This window comes from Mus pahari, chromosome 1 (assembly GCF_900095145.1).
Source record: "Mus pahari chromosome 1, PAHARI_EIJ_v1.1, whole genome shotgun sequence".
In the NCBI taxonomy this organism is placed as follows: Eukaryota; Metazoa; Chordata; class Mammalia; order Rodentia; family Muridae; genus Mus; species Mus pahari.
In genome coordinates, this window is record NC_034590.1 from 156,949,113 (window position 1) to 156,965,638 (window position 16,526).

Consider the following 16,526-nt stretch of genomic DNA (forward strand, 5'->3'; position numbering starts at 1 on the left):
CCCTGGCTGTCCTGGAACTCACTCTGTAGACCAGGCTGGCCTGGAACTCAGAAATCTGCCTGCCTCTGCCTCCTGAGTGCTGGGATTAAAGGCATGCGCCACCACGCCCGGCTCAAAGCTACTCTTAAAGGTAACAAACTATATGATTCCATCTAAATCATATCTTTAAAAAGACAAAATTAAAGGTAGAGAGCATCTAAGTGTTTGTGGGTATTAGAGACGATGCAGGTCCGGCTGGGAAGGGTGTCTGACCAATCTCCATCATGACGGTGGTGGTAGGTACAGAAAAGGGCCCTTGGGATTCCACCTCGCTCTGCTTCTGAAACTATGTTACATAAATGTTATACAAGCACCCCTCTGACCTCTCTCTCTGTAACATCCTACAAATATACAGTTGTTTCAAAATAAAAGTTTTTTTGTTGAAAAAAATAACAAACTAAAACAGACTAGCAGACAATCAGAGAATGCGTTAAGCTTGCTGACTGGAGAACCGTGAAGAAAACCTGCTTGCATTTTAATCATCCTACACAATTATTTTATGGGTTCTATAGGCCACCTTTGAAAATTTTTATGGTATAAAAATGCCCCTCTGAAGATAGATTACACAGCCAGGAACTCCTCAGAGAAGATATATTAAATCCAAGTCGTTACTATCAATTGTCCATGTGCATACTCACCTTTCCAGGTGATTTCAAGGGTCTCCTCAAGCTAACTTCAAATAACTCCCCAAGAAATGCACTGCAGCTGTTGGTGGGTGGCAGTGGGATTTCTCCCACCTCCTCTGGTACCACCAGGCCAACTGAGGCAGGGGCTGGCTAGCTAGCTCTTTCTTTGTCTCACAGCTGCCCTAGCCTGCCCCCACTGAATGCCACTGTGGGTTTAGGAATCTCTTACCTGTTGAGGTCCCAGATTCTCAGAGGTGAGAAGTGCCCACAACAAGCTGTTCCAGTCACAAAAGAGCTGCCAAACAAAAGGAGAACTGAGTGAGAGCTGGCTTGTCAGGACTTGTGGAGGAAATGGCTACACATTAGAAATGCTGGGCTCTTTGCCCAGGGATCATGGGGTTAAGCCAGAAAAAGAAACATTGGGAGAGAATGAGGAAGTGTCACAGAAGTCTCTAAGACAACTTGGTGGGAAGAGGGGTGCAAGCTCCTAAGGCTGTCTGACTAGAGGCCGTGGAGCTTCAAGCATGATGTGCCTGCTCTTTGGACCTGGGCGTGTCACCTCTGACCACAGAAGGTCAGCAGCATGGGCAGCTCTGAGCCCAAGGCAGAGCTGATGAGAATGTACCTGCATGAGACTTGTGAGCTCAATGCTATAAGACCTCCCCTAGGAGCATCCTACAGGGACTGACCAGTGACACCCCAATCAGACAGAGACTTTCCAGAAGGGTTTAAGAGTTTTGGAAACCAGGCATGGTAGGACACGCCTTTAATCCCAGCACTCAGGAGGCAGAGGCAGGTGGATCTCTTGAGTTTGAAGCCAGAACTCAGGCTGGTCTATAAAAGAGAAACCCTGTCTCAACCCTCAACTCAAATAATTGCAAAACTGACAAACTTGTACAAACTCTGGAAAGCGAGCGCATCTCCAAAAGTATGTTGCAGCTTTCAGGGAGCAGGGCCAAGTAGCCAGGTCTGCTGAGGAGTGAGCTATGGTTGGGAAGAGTCTCCAAGGGTACCATGGGCACTGCCAACAGCGGGTGAGAAAGAACACACGATTTCCAGAGTCTCTCAAAATAGTCAGCATGGGCAGTCTGAGTGGTTTCATGCTGCGGAGGCTCGGGCACTGTGGGAAGGATGGGTCGGCCGAGCCACAATACTGGGATGAGAGCTTGAACATCTGAGCTAGAGCAGACCTTCGTCATATCATTTGGGAGACGTGGAAGGGGAATCCTTAAGAAGCCTAATGTCAATCAGTAAGATTAAAGGGGCTGGGCCAGGGCCCCACATGTCCTGCACTGGATGCACTAGTGATACCTCACAATGTAGTGCCCAGCACCTGTACCCACCATGTATGTCAGTGGGAGGCAGAGTTCTACAGAGAAGGATCTGAAGAAGGCAGTGCCTTGGACAGTGCAGCTGGTGAGGAGTTAGCTAGCAGTTGCTGATGAGGGAAATGTCTGGGCAGGCACTGGCTGGTTTAAGTACCAAAACTGTAGACTAGTGCCCACCTGTCATCTCCAAACTGGAACAAGGCCAGACAAGACACCCAGGGGCTCTCGTGCCTCAAGCCAAAGCTTCCTCCAGGACTATGACAGCATCCCAATTTCCTCTTCATCTATTGCCAGCAGCAATTCTACCATAAGTGGCAGTGCCAGGCAGCCACAGAGCACCGAAGAACCAAGCTACAGAGGCAGGAGGTACTCCCCTCGCATCCCCGCTCCTACAGTTTTCTCTTCAGTGTAATCCATTAATAACTGGTAAAGCCAATTACCTGGGGTTGGAAACATAATAGCTACTTGGAGATCATTGGAGCAGGCAATTGGGCTCTCCAGACTTTTGAGGAGTTGAGGCCAGGTGAAGGGCACCAGCAGACACAGGCATCTCCTATGGAAGTCTCTAAGGCCTCTTGGCCACAGGCCTAAATTAGCCTCAAGGTAAATCAATAGAGAAAGCTGGGGGAGGAGTCTGGAAGCGAATCCCTGCCACTCCTGCAGCCCTGACCTCCCAGCAGGCAGGGTGGGGGGAGGATGCAGACCCTTCCCAGGGACTCCAGGCCTTTGCTTGACCCTCCCACCCACCCCTGGCCCTGACCATCTGCCACTGAGAAGGCCCCTCTCCTCCTTAATGACCTGGACAGAACACCTATAAAAGCTCCCCCAAAGCTGTTCTTTCCCCTTTGCCTGGTGCTGTGAAGCTAGAATGTCTTTCTGGAACTTAGCAGGGCCTAAGAGTTTGATAACATAAAGTCATGTGAACTGCAGACTGCAAGCCTGATCCACGGGAATGCCTGGGCATCAAGGAGCCGAGCTGGCTCTAGATGCAGTCCTACGCTTCGTGAACTCCTCCCCACTGCTGTGGCCACACTTTGTGCCTGCCTTCTTCTGCCCAGTGCCTGTGGTCATTATGAAGAATGTGGCAAAAGCCACTGACTAGCCACATCTGAAGGTAGATGCTAAAAGCCGGTGAGCCTGGTCAACCCCATCAAGGGCCGCCATCGCTCAGCACCTCCCTGGCACTGTCTAGATAGACGTTCTGAAAGGGCAGTGGGGTGGGGCTGTGCCTCCTGGCAGTTTCACCCCCAGTTCTCTAAGCACCACAGCCGTCTCTGATCTCTTGCTGGCTTGGGGTCAGGCTGACCTCAGTGCTTGGTGTGCTTCAGAGTGTTCACCCTTCTGGTTTCCATGCTAAGCCTGTTCACGTTCTCACCGGTGAAATGAAGCAGGTGCACCCTCTCATGGCTCCTCTTAAAGACCCCCACAAGTACTCCAGCCTAGTGCAGGGCCAAAGGGCGCTCAGTATAGTCATGAGAGTGGCCAGAGTTTAAAGCCAGCATGCAGGTGGTCCTTCTGCCTCTTAAAGGAGTGTGTCCCAAACCATCAAAGACTCAGACCTGAACAGCATATGACAGGTGTCCATGGGTGGGGGAACAAGTCCCTCAGACTCCATAAGCTGTACTTTCTAACCACAGAGCCTGGCCAGAAATTAGCCTAGAGTTCCTTGTCCTTTCTCAGCCCTTGTCCAGACCCTCAACTTGCCACTGACTACGTACCTTAGGCAAGCCTGACACCACAGAGGCCATAGGTACAAATTGGACACACAGGTATCCAATCAAGAAAGATACTAGGAAAGTTAAGGATCCTATATGCAAGACAAAGAATAGAAAGAAAAGTCAGAAAAAATGATGAGAAGGATAATTAACCTTTGTAGGTCTGAATGAAAATGGCCCCACGAGCTCATAGGAACTGGCACTGTTGGAAGGTGTGGCCTTGTTGGAGTAGATGCAGCCTTGTTAGAGGACTGTGTCACTGGGGGCGGGCTTTGACATCTCAGAGGCTCAAGCCTAGTGTGACTCATTCTCTTCCTGTTGTCTGTGGGTCCAGATGCAGAACTCTTAGCTACCTCTCCAGCACCATGTCTGCCTGTGTGTTAAGCTTCTTGTCACCATGTCAATAACTGACCAAGCCTCTGAACTGTAAGCTACCTCCAGTGAAATGTTGTCCTTTATAAGTGTTGCCATGGTCACGGTGTCCCTTCACAGCAATAGAAACTCTTACCAAGACAACTCAGGAGCTAGAGTTACAGACAGTTAAAAACTGTCCTCTGTTGGTCCCCTGCAAAAGCAGCGAGTGCTTCTTAATCATGGAGTCATCTTTCCAACCCTTTTATTTTGGTTTGGTTTTGAGAGCTGACTTGGAACTCACCACGAAGCTCAGGGTGGCATTAATCTGTGGTGCCCTGCTTCTGACTCTTCCATGCTGGGATTGCAAGTATACACTACCTGCTGCCTTCTGTGCATTTCTTTAGGAGGGGATTTGAAGATGTGAAGATTTGGGTATTGATTAGGGGATGGGTACTGGGTCTAATCCCTCACAGACACAAGGAAATGGCCGTCATTTACTATTTGTTTAGAGACAGGGTCTTTGTATGTGGCCCAGATCAGCCTTGAACTCTCAACCCTCCTCCTTCAGCTTCCCAAGTGTATGATGTCAAGCATGCAGCAGCATACCAAGCAACTGGAACTTACTGAGTACCTACTATGTGTCAGGTGATGAGTAAGTATGTTTGAGGCATTTCCCACAGATCAGGAAGCTCAGGGAGGTAATAAGAGTAGCTTCCTCCTCAGCTGAGCAAGAAGAAGCAGTATTGGAACTGGCCTCTTAATTCTAGAATCCATTATGTGACCCCACAAACTTGCGAGGGAGATATGTTTTAAGTTGGCTTTGGCTCCCAGCGTGTAGAACAATGTCTAGAGAAGTCTCAAAAGAGTCTGGAATGATGGTGGGAATGAATCAAACATCACACAAACGACTGTACATGGAGGAGGAGGAGAAGCCCAGCCCAGACAGGCAGCAGAAGTGGCTGTGCTCAGCAGCTGTGCCCGAGGCTGGCCAGAGCCGCCCGGCTGGACGAGGCCCCAGCAGCCTGAGCCAGGCGGACACACTTTGGCAAGGGGGGCCAGCAGAGCTGTCACATCATTCACCAGCATGCCCATCAAGTGTATTCAGCTCTCTTCAACCCGCACTGGCATTTTAATTACTGTTGGGTAAACTAATTTGTACAAATGAAGGCCGGGCTGCCTAATAGAATATGCAAGCTCTCTGACCTCTGACAGGCACTGACACAAGATACAAAGGAAGCCGAGGAAGGCTTTTTATCTGAGCCTTATTACTCTCTATTACTCCAATTAGTCAGGCTCCAGTGCTCCTAATTGGAGGAAAAATTGCAATTAAATCAATTTTTGATGGGCTGCAAGTGGGCTCCTGAACCGCCCTGCTTGTGAAACACTGATATTATAGCAGCAAAGGTCACAGGCCTCATAGGCACCTGGGCCCCACCCCTGATTTCCCTTGGCCCCCTCCTTAAATACTTCAAGGAAACCCCTGCCCCTCCACTGGCTTGGCCAGTAAGGGTGGGGAGGAGGGAGTCATTAGAACATGTCAGGTCTCATTGCTTTGCTGCCATCTGCTAACCTCCACCATGACATCATTACAGCATAAATCCCAAAGCAGGAATACAGTGCGGAGGTCACACAAACTCACTCAGGAGGGAAAGCAGGAGCTGTGGTGACAGCATTGCATGGACAGGACCAGTGAGGTGGTCACAGAAGGTCAACACAAGTCAAGAAGGGGAAAGATGGAGGCAGGCAACAGGTGAAAGTGAGGTGCCTGAGCTGTAATCAACAGAGAAGCCTGGTCAACAAAGACACAGAGAAACATTGTTTGGGAGAGGTCAATGGGGAGGGGGGCTGTCTTTTTAGCACACATGTCCACCTACAGCTAGGGAAGCTCCATTGCTGGATTCTCGCCAAGCCTGTGGTGGAGACTGGGATCACAGTAGCCAGCCTACAGAGTAGCATGTCTAGGAGGGGGAGGGCAGCGACCAAAGAAGAAAACTCAACTTTGTTCACCAAACTAAAGGAAATAGAACGAAAAGGACTGTCTGACATTTGAGTAAAGTTTAAGGCAAATAATCTTAAGTTGTTTCATACAGAAACTGGAGTAACTACTTCAAAAAGAGAATGAAGACAGAAAACTCACAAGTTCAGCCAATTTGGGCTAGCAAAATGGCTGTGCATGCCTGACAACCTGAGTTCCACCCCTGGAACCAGCTGAAACTCTGGATGCAGTGACCCACATCTCTAATCCCAGCATTCCTATGGCGAGGTGGAGACAGGAGAATCACAGGATGCTCACAGGCCGGCCAGGGGGAAGTACACAGAACAGAAGGAATCATAGAGATCCTACCTAACATAGTGGGGGAAGAACTCCTCAAAGTTGTCTTCTGACCTCTACACACACACACACACACACACACACACACACACACACACAAATGACATTTGCATACTTAAACACACACACATAATAATAATAATAATAATAATAACAACAACAACAAGAATTTTTTAAAGAAGAGATTTAGCCAACTCCATGGATGGTTGGTTAATCAGAAAAGAACACACTTTGCCTTCAAGGGGGTCAAGACCAAAAATGTGAGTTAAACACAATATTCCGAAGAGTACAGGTAGATGCGTATGTGTGAGAGAAAACAGGGTGCAAATGCATTACTCAAGGATGTAAAAAGCAGTGGTGAGAGAGAACGCGCATGCTACGGTGCTCAGGAGACTGTGCCCAGCATGCAGTAATAAGCAAGTCTTCCCATGTTTTATTATTTCAGATAGTCTTTAACAAGTGTTGCCATGGCTCACACCTTTAATCTCAACACTTGGGAAGCAGAGGCAAGCTAATATCTGAGTTCAAAGCCAGTCTGGTCTAAGTAGTGAGTTCCAGGACAGCCAGAGCTACATGGTGAGGCTCTACCTCAGTAACAAACACCTCGATGCTCTTGTCCCAGCTTCATGGCTGAGAACAGGTGGACATCATCTGTCAGTCAACAGCCGCGTCCATGCACCTTAGCTGAAGCATCAGGACTGACCAATACCAAAGTCAGACAAGAAAGCCCTAGAGAGATGGGCTTGATCGTGCATACTTTTAATCCCAGAACTTGGTAGGGAGAGGCAGATAAATCTCTGAGTTTGTGGTCAGCCTGGTCTACATAGCAAATCCCAGACCAGGTAGGGATATATAGCCTCAAAAACAAAACAAAACAGGTCATGTATAGAGTGGTTCCATCAGCCTCTTCTCTGTGCCTGGTCCTGGCTAGCAGGAGGCTGACTCCTGCCGCCCACTGCTACAGAGGTCTGGAATAACTGTGAAGTCAGGCTCACACTGATACACGTCTCTCTAGCCTTTCAAGTCAGTGCAGGATGGTGTCTAGAAGGTCAGGGCTAAATAAAGTAGCCACCTCATTTCCTGATGATCTTGGATGTATTTAACCTCTTAGAAAACCAATCCTAGGCATGGTTTGACTGTCTCACAGAGGGACCGTGTGTTGAAATTTACATTCCCCTGTGAGGTATTAAGAGAATAGAAACTTAACCAAAATAGAGTGTTGAGAGGTGGGACCTTTGAAAAAAGACTAGGATTAAGTCATCAGTGTAGAACCCCCATGATGGAATACTGGAGGCTTCATATCACCAGACCGGGGGGTGGGGGGAGGAAGAACAGGAAGAGGAGAGGGAGAAAGGGAAGGAGAGGAGGAGGGACATGAGAGAGAGACAGAGACAGAGACAGAGACAGATACAGAGACAGAGACAGAGAGGGACTCAGTTCTGGGCTCTTGCTGTGAGCTTCATGCACCACCTCAGAACGTGGCTAGCATGCAGGCCATCATCAGACATGGCCTCAACCACTTCTGGAGCTCCCGGAATCTCAATCACAATGAACCTCTCTCTTTACGGGGTGACCACAGCTGAGCTAGTCCTTGATAACAGTGAGAGGCAAACAAACAAACTGGTTTCTTCATCTGTGAAATGAAGTCATAGGCTTGTTGCATGGATTCCCTGGGGTAAGTATGTGGCACTACATAACACAGAAGGACCCACAAATGTTAGTTGTTATTATAACCAATGGGACATGTTACTAAATACACATCACCAAAAGTATAAAAAACTATGGAATACCTAAGAACAACCTAACAAACCAACAGGAAACAACAAGAACAGAACCCAGAAGAGGTCCAATGTAAAAGGTTATGAAAGGACACCAAAGAGTCAAATAAGCAATGAAATGGGTCATGTTTCTGAACAGAAAATGTCGAAATGGCTCTATAGTTACGAGGGCTTGCTGCTCCTCCAGAGGACAAGTCCCAGCTCAGAGCAGCCCATAACTCCAGCCCTAGAGAATCCGAAAGCCAGATAGTGCTGGTGCATGCCTTTAATCCCAGCATTTGGGAGGCAGAGGTAGGAGGATCTCTGTGAGTTTGAAGTCAGCCTACTCTATAGAGCTAGTTCTAGGACAGATAAGACTACACAAAGCAAACTTGAAAAAAAGAGAGAATCCAATGTTCTCTGTTGGCTTTCAAGGGCATCTGCACTCTAATGTACAGATACACACATAGACACACACACACTCACAGACACACACAAGCGCACATACAAACACACAATTTTAAAGTTAAAAAAAATCTACAAAAAAAAAATCAAACCGAGGGAATTATGAGAAAGATGATAAGAAAAGCATTCACTTGAAATTGCCTGAAAGATGGTTATTGGTAAAACATTACACTAAATGTGGTTCTGGATCTCACACGAACCACAGGCCACAGTTCAATGCTGGACTGGACTGTGGCTGGCACTGGGAGTGGTGGAAGCTTGAGAAGAGATGTCTGTGCGTGTGGGAAGTGAAGGAAGCCCCAAGCTGATGTGTAAGGAGAGGGTAAAGCCCCATGTATAGTTAACAGTGTATAACATGTGTAGTTAACAGTGTATAACGTGTGTAGTTAACAGTGTATAATGTGTAGTTAACGATGCCCACTGGAACTGGGGCGCTCGCCTCTGTTTCCTGTGAGCTGACAGTGTACAGATGGCATCAAGCACAGCCTGTCCTCCTCTTGGACACTCACAGCCTCAGTCCTCCTCCTCACTGTACAGTGTGTGAGGTTCCTTCTGTGCAGCTGCTTAGGTGACAGCTCCAGCACAGTGAGCACAGCCCAGCTGATTCCAGCTTTCCTGTCATGTGTCTGTGCTTTCTCCATTCCCTGACATCCTAGTCGGGTCTGCAGGACAAAGCCCTCAGGTTCCCCGAGCTGCTATGACACTGTTCTCCCCGACCTCTTTCATAACTACACACTCTCTCCAGAAAGAGTCACAAGAAGTTTCTTCAGGGGATGGAGCGGTGGCTCCATCAGTAAAGTACATGCTTTATAAGCATAAGGACCCGAGTTTGATCCCCAGCACCTTACAAAAAGCTGGGAGCAGTGATATGCACTCGCGATCACAGCACGTGAGAGCCAGGGACAGGAGAACCCTGGGACTCCCAGGCCAGCCGGCCTAATCAGTGAAGTCCAGGCCAATCCGACTCTGACTCAAAGAAGGTGACAGCCTTCCTGAGGGTGACAACACAGTCTTTGATCTCCCCACAAACACACCCTCGTCACACACTGGAAAACAGGAGGTGAGGGCTGAAGGGAAAGTCTGTTCAGTGGTTACAAGCACCTGCTGCACAAGCGTGAGACCAGAGATGACTGCTTTCCAAATATTTATGACTTGGCTGGGCGTGGTGGCGCACGCCTTTAATCCCAGTACTTGGGAGGAAGAGGCAGGCGCGGATTTCTGAGTTCGAGGCCAGCCTGGTCTACAAAGTGAATTCCAGGACAGCCAGGGCTATACAGAGAAACCCTGTCTCGAAAAACAAAACAAACAAACAAACAAACAAACAAAAAAACCCTAAAAACAAAAACAAAAAGAAAAAAAAAAACACAAAAACCCAAATATTCATGACTAACCTCGTAGGTTAGTGCTGTTCTCGGTCTTGGTCAGAGAAGCTCCTTTCTGTAGCAGGCAGGGGTCGAGAGCCGAGAGTAAGTGACCACTGAGTGTTCAGCCCTCAGTGAGGCCCCACCCCCATAAGGCAGACTCAACACTAAAGAAGAGGGGCAAACAAACCTGAGGGTCAGAAGATTAAGAGAAACTCTGTCAAGTGCTATCCTTTAGACATGGCACAGCAATTGCACTCATGAACTAAGCAGCTGCAGCTACCTAAACAAGATCAAACCAGTTAGTAATCCTGTCATGGACATGAGTGGGGGCCCTGAGGTGTCACTCTTAGCTGAGAACTACAGGCAGTTGACGGCTGTGGGGAAGGGGAGTCATCTTTCTTTGAAAGGTGTGGCCGCAGGTAGGTTGCGCACACACGTCTGGACTTAGGTGATAAGAAGAGCTAGTGGGAGACTCGCCTTTACTCTCCACATTCTGGAAGCAGAGGCACGTGAGGCTCTGTGAGCTCAAGGTCAGCTTCGTCTACAGAGCAGTTCCTAGGCCAGCTAGGGCTACAGGTTGAGAAGGCTGTCTCTAGAAAAGAAAAAGAGGAGAGTACGAAGGAGGGAGGGGCACACGGGAGGCTCTAGATGGAATAGCACAAGGGGATTAAGTACGTGTATGACCAAAGTATAGTGTATATGTGTATGATGTTGTAAGAGAATAAATTTAAACTTTTTAAAAGATGGAATAAAAGGGGACATGAAGTCCTATTCTTTCTATCACCCCCCCAACATATGTGTGTCTGTTTACCACCCCCCCCAATGTGTGTGTGTGTCTGTTTCCCCCCTCCTCTCTCTCTCATGTGTGTGTGTGTGTGTCAGGCTTGTCTCAAAAACCCTATACTTTTTAACTTGGAGTGATCATTGTACAACCCCTTCCCCTATTACCCTTAAGGATTATGTATATTTTGGCATGTATCATGTTGGCTGACAGGACTGAAGAGCCTGCCATGCATTATAAATTATATCCAGCAGAGCTATAGAAATAAGGTTCATGAAAAAAATATATACACATTTGTGTGCACGCACATATATACATACACACACACACACACACACACTCACACACACACGAGAACTCTGCTTGTAAAAGAATGCTCCATGTATAGGGAACTGTTTATCAGTAAACAACAATGTCATCGGTAGACAAGTGCATGTTTGCTGGGGTACTCATCTTTAGGACTGCTCGTCTGTAGAAGAGTGCTTATTGTTGGGGAACTGTTCTTTGCCAGAGTGTGTTCTATTTGTAGAAAAGTACATGTTTAAAAAAAAAGAAAAGAAAAGAAAAAAGAAAAGTACATGTTTGTCAAATGCAAATCTTGGTGTACAAATCCAACCAAGATGTACATGTCAAATCCTGTGTGCTGAGTCCCTCCACTGTCCAAACCAATTGTGACTTCTACTCCTGAAACCAGGAGAAAATCATGAGGCTGAGGAGAGGAGAGGAGCTCCATTGGGTCAAACTACGTCACACGAATGTTCAGGAGAGTAAAGTTCCAAGGGACTTCCTTGTTCCCAGACCGCAGGCCTGGATCTGGAACCATGCTCCTCCCCAGGGCTTCTGCCCCGTGACGAGCCCTAAGGAGGGGAAGCAGGGCCCTCTGCTCTGCCTCTTCTGAAGATCGAGGGTTCTCCTCGGCATCTAGTTCCAAGTCCTGTAGCCTTCCAGTTACCTTCTTTTGGCCTCTAAGGAGGAGGCCTGGCCAACCTAGGCCTGTGCCATGCCAGGGCTTGATTCTTGTCTCTGCCCCAGCCCTAAGTTGTACTAGGCCACAATTCTTTCTTTCTTTCTTTCTTTCTTTCTTTCTTTCTTTCTTTCTTTCTTTCTTTCTTTCTTTCTTTCTTTCTTTCTTTTATATTCAAAAATCATGTCTCTACAGCCAAATTCCCTGTGCATGTCACACTAGGAAGATGACAGGTTTTTCTGAGTTCCCCATCAATGGCATACAGGGGAAGAAATCTCTATTCACTACTAAACTAGTAATGAAGAGAGAATGGGGGTTTAAGGAATGTGACTTGTTCCTTCCAGATTTGTTTTGAGAGCTGGGAGCCAAAGTCTAAACTCAGGCAGCCTTCCCATAGATACACTGCAAAAAGATGTCAAAGGCTAATTTGATCCTTACACAAACAACATAGCCCACAGTATTGTTCTGCCACCTTGAGTTCTCTCTTCAAAAGTGTTAGTCCTGAGTGACCTGCCATGATTTGATATGACACTTCCTCCTGCCTAGTTAGATGATCAAGGGGTAATGAACTGGACCAAGCTCTATGAGCCAGTTTCTCTGTCATTCTCTGCGACATAAGCAATGAGTTGCCAGACTGAAGAGTTCTTGGGGGCCTTATGGAATAAGCTAGTCAGTTTGGAAAAAGAAAGGAATCAAGATGCAAGAAGATGGGCTGGTGAGATGGCTCAGCAGGTAAGAGCACCCGACTGCTCTTCCTAAGGTCCTGAGTTCAAAGCCCACAAACACATGGTGGCTCACGACCATCCGTAACGAGATCTGACTCCCTCTTCTAGAGTGTCTGAAGACAGCTATAGTGTACTTACATATAATAAATAAATAAATCTTTAAAAAAAAAAAAAAAGATGCAAGAAGACAAAAGAAAGGCCCCAGAAGGATCAAGTGGCAGGCAGCACTGTGGCCTCCAGGTCCAGTCACTTCTGAAGTCTGCGGCCTTGGAGCACATCTTAAATAAAACTCACATTAATTTGAGTTTGCTTTGGAGTCACCACTTATAACCCGTTTGTCCTAACTAACACAGAGCCTCTCTCCGCTCAGTGGCTGCTGGATATTCAACAGACTGAACGTCCCAGCTAGAAATGAGCGACGTACTTAGACAGGCATCTACTGAGCACACCACAAGTGCCTGAGAACAGACACCTCTGCTATGCAGTCTGCAACAAGGGCAGATAAAGCCATCAGCACAGGGTAGCCTGCAACAGCAGAGAGAAGAGAAGAGGCTCTCCCACCCAGGCCCAAGAAGAGCAAGCAGAGACGGACCTCCTTTCCCACTCCGAAGTCTGCACACTGGCAGCTATCAAGAACCTTGCTAAAGGATAGAAGTACAGTGTCCACAGATCAAAGCCCTGGGCAGCCCACCTTCCTCTGACCCCTTTTCATGTACCAGGACTGACTGTTTCGGGAGTTTGCTCTCCCCTGAGGTCCTCACCACAGAACCAGGCCATTCCCAGACAGTCTTGACATTCCTTGACAGGAATGAAACCACACATGGAACAATGGAGACGGCCATGGTCAGTTGTATTCATTTCTGGGGTTTCCATTTTTTTAATTAAAAGCTTAAAAACATACAGGGGCTGGAAAGATGGCTCAGCTGTTAGGAGCACGAACTGCTCTTCTAGAGGACCTGGATTTAATTCCCAGCACCCACATGGTGGCTCACAACTGTCTGTAACTCCAGTTTCAGGGGATCCAGTGCCCTCACACATTTACATATCTGAAACCACGTGACTACAATCTTTTTTGTGACATTTCCCCCAGCAATTGATTCCCCTGCTCCAACTTATCTCCCCTTGACTCAGATACAAAACCAAGGGGAAAGGTAACCATACATGAACAAACTCAACTATCCTCATTCACATTCTCTCTCTCTCTCTCTCTCTCTCTCTCTCTCTCTCTCTCTCTCCACACACACACACACACACACACACACACACACACACACACACACTGTAACTCATACCTATAATTCCAGTATTTGAGAGGCTGAGACAGGAGGATCACCATGGGTATGAGGTCTGCTTTGGGCAATATAGTGAATTCCGGGGCAGCCTGGAGTACACCCATCAATCTTGTCTTAAAAAGCAGTGGGAAAGGGAGGTAGAAGAGATAGCTCAGTGGTTAAGAGTGCATACTGCCCTTCCAGAAGACCTGAGTTCACTTACCAGCATCCATGTCTGGGGGCTCACAACTACCTATCACTCTAACTCTAAGAGAATGAAGTACCTGTGGCCTCTGCAAGTAGCCACATGCAGGTGCACATATACACATGGATCACAGGGAATCGCTGGGGACAAGAGCAGGGACCGACTCAATGCCATGACCACCATCGGTGCCATCAACTCCCAGTAAAAACTAGTAAGATATAGAGCCAGCCGGATGTGAGCCTTACTCACCTGTGATCGGAGATACAGACAGACAGACGTACTAAATTAGTCTCCTGATTCACACGTCAACCTCCCTCCCTGCAAGCTTCTTCAACCTGTGCCTCTCAACAATTGGGGCGGGCCTGACTCTGCAAACCAGAGTTTCCTGGGCATACATTGTATCAGCCAAGTCAGGTGCCAAGAGAGCATGCCCAAACCTCTACTTTCTTACCTGCTCAGTCTTCTCTCACTTCATTTCTACCCAAAGAACACAGGAACAATGCTACAGAGTAGCATGTCTACCCTTCAATCCCACTGAACTGTTTCAGCCCAAAGCCACTAGGTGGTTGCTGGCATTCAGCCCTCCATTGCCAACTGTCTGAGGTGGACAGCTATGCTGTGGCTCAATTCCCTGGTGCTGCTATTTGGCTCCTGGAAGGAAGGAAAACATGGGCTTGGTCAGAGCCCTGGAAAGCGCTGCACCGCTCGCTGAGTTGTCCTGGCTTTACCACCCTTCACTGAGAAGACACATGTATGGGCACACACACACACACACACACACACACACACACACACACGCCCTGAGCATTCCCCTTGGTAAGGAGAACTGTTGCACACACACATGCAGTACTTGGTGTTCACTGGTGTCCACAGGCATGGTCCCCCACATGAGCAAACTCCACCCACACCCTATAGACACATTGTGCCCGCAGGAGTCTCTGTGGCGAAGTCACCAAGCAGTTGTGATTTTGCACCAGCCCAGGTGTTAAACCGGCTCCTCCTCCCCTTTGGTCGGCCTGTGTCCCTGCCTGTGCCCTCCCAGGGTAAAGTGCTTTCAGGCCACACAATGAGGAGGAGGAGGAGAGAGGCTTCTATTGAGGAAGGCGGTTTGTTGTTTCATCCCTAAAGGGGACTGGGACGTGGGGGGATACAAAATTTCTAATAAGCAGTTTCTGTCCTCAAAGCTAAAATGATTTTCTTTAATTGGTGGTGGGAACAGTTTATTGTGGGGTCTCTGCCCTCCCCCCCCCAGCCTAATTGACTTACTGAAGTTTAACAGGGGCTTTCACCTGGAGAGATTGCAATTACTCCCCACGGCCCACATTCGTACCTGGGCTCTCCCCACAGGAGGCCTTTGTCCCCCTAAATACAGCAGTGACACAAATGTCCTCAGCAGCAGGGGAACTCAGGCAAGTGGTAATTTTCAGCCCAACGCAATTAGCTGAGGGCTTTTCAGTCTTGCCAGTGAATGGTGTGGAGACTGTGGCATGTGAGAACAGTCAGAGCCCGGCTGCTCTGTGCAAGCCAAACAAAAGAGGTCTCTCAATTGAGCCCCGTGGAGAGCTGGAGCAGGGCTGGGGGGCAGCTGGGCCTGGGGCCTGCACTAGGGAGGAAAGGTGCTACCATCCACTGCGTCCGTGGGTACCTACGCAGGCTGCTTCAGGCAGGCTCAGAGCTCCAAGTAATCTCCTTGTGCTTAGCACCACATCGGCACCATGAAGCAAACAGGCATGGGCTGGGCAGCCTGGGCTGAGGAGGTCAGTGTAGGCAGCGGCATGGTCAGAGCTTAGCCACTTAGCTTTCCCAGTCAACTCGGCGTTGGAGCTCACGTCATGATGGGGTTTTCAGAAGCACCACAGAGTCAAGGAGCTTTGCAAAGAGACTCCCCTATGAGCTGAAAACTAGGGAGACCCAGGGGGCCTCTGTGACTCCAAATTCTACCTCTGCTACCACAGTTGCTTCAATCCAGGACTGAACAGGGAAAGAGCTCTCTGTTGGACAGGGGTTGCAAGGCTGGGGACACAAGGTGGAACAGTATGTGACTTGCTTGGGCATTGAAAGGTATTTGATCCCACTGTAAACCCCAATATTGCATTATTTACTGAAAGAAGCTGTTTCTAGTTTGGTATGGCTCAACCTTCAGCACACACCTTTAATCCAAAACAATGAAGGTAAAGTTAGTGTGTAGACACACAAACACCTGTGTTTGAAAGTGATGTCTAATTGGGTGGCAGAAAAAGTGACGAAATCAGAGAAAGATTTGACAGAATAGGACCCGTCCAACTCTCACAAGAACTGAGAAGAACGGGAGGCTACTTAAGAGAACAGTGCAGAGAGAGGGGTCGGGGGGGGGGGAAGGAGACAGGAACAAGCCAGAGCAGGTGAAGTCAGAACGAGCTGGAGAATGAGAAGGAGCCAGAAGATTAGAACAGATCACCAGAGTTAGTTTGAAGCCAAGGAGTGCAAAAGGTCAGAGGCTGAGACAGAAGCCTCAGCTTCCTTACTGGCTGTATTATGGTTTTCATTTTTTTTGTTTTGTTTTGCTTTGTTTTTACTATTTCAAGACAGGGTTTCTCCATGTAGCCCTGGCTGCCCTGGAA

The 16,526-nt window shown here is 48.1% G+C and overlaps 1 protein-coding gene across 4 annotated transcripts in view; it reads right to left on the bottom strand.

Moving 5' to 3' along the window:
• Fbxw4 (F-box and WD repeat domain containing 4) overlaps positions 1–16,526 on the bottom strand; it is an 81,211-nt gene that overhangs the window by 12,192 nt on the left and 52,493 nt on the right. For all 4 annotated transcript variants that reach the window (XM_021197904.2, XM_029547999.1, XM_029548074.1 and 1 more), the window contains exon 6: positions 895–960. In XM_021197904.2, coding sequence (XP_021053563.2) covers positions 895–960 — 66 coding nt within the window. The remainder of the gene's footprint in view (positions 1–894; positions 961–16,526) is intronic.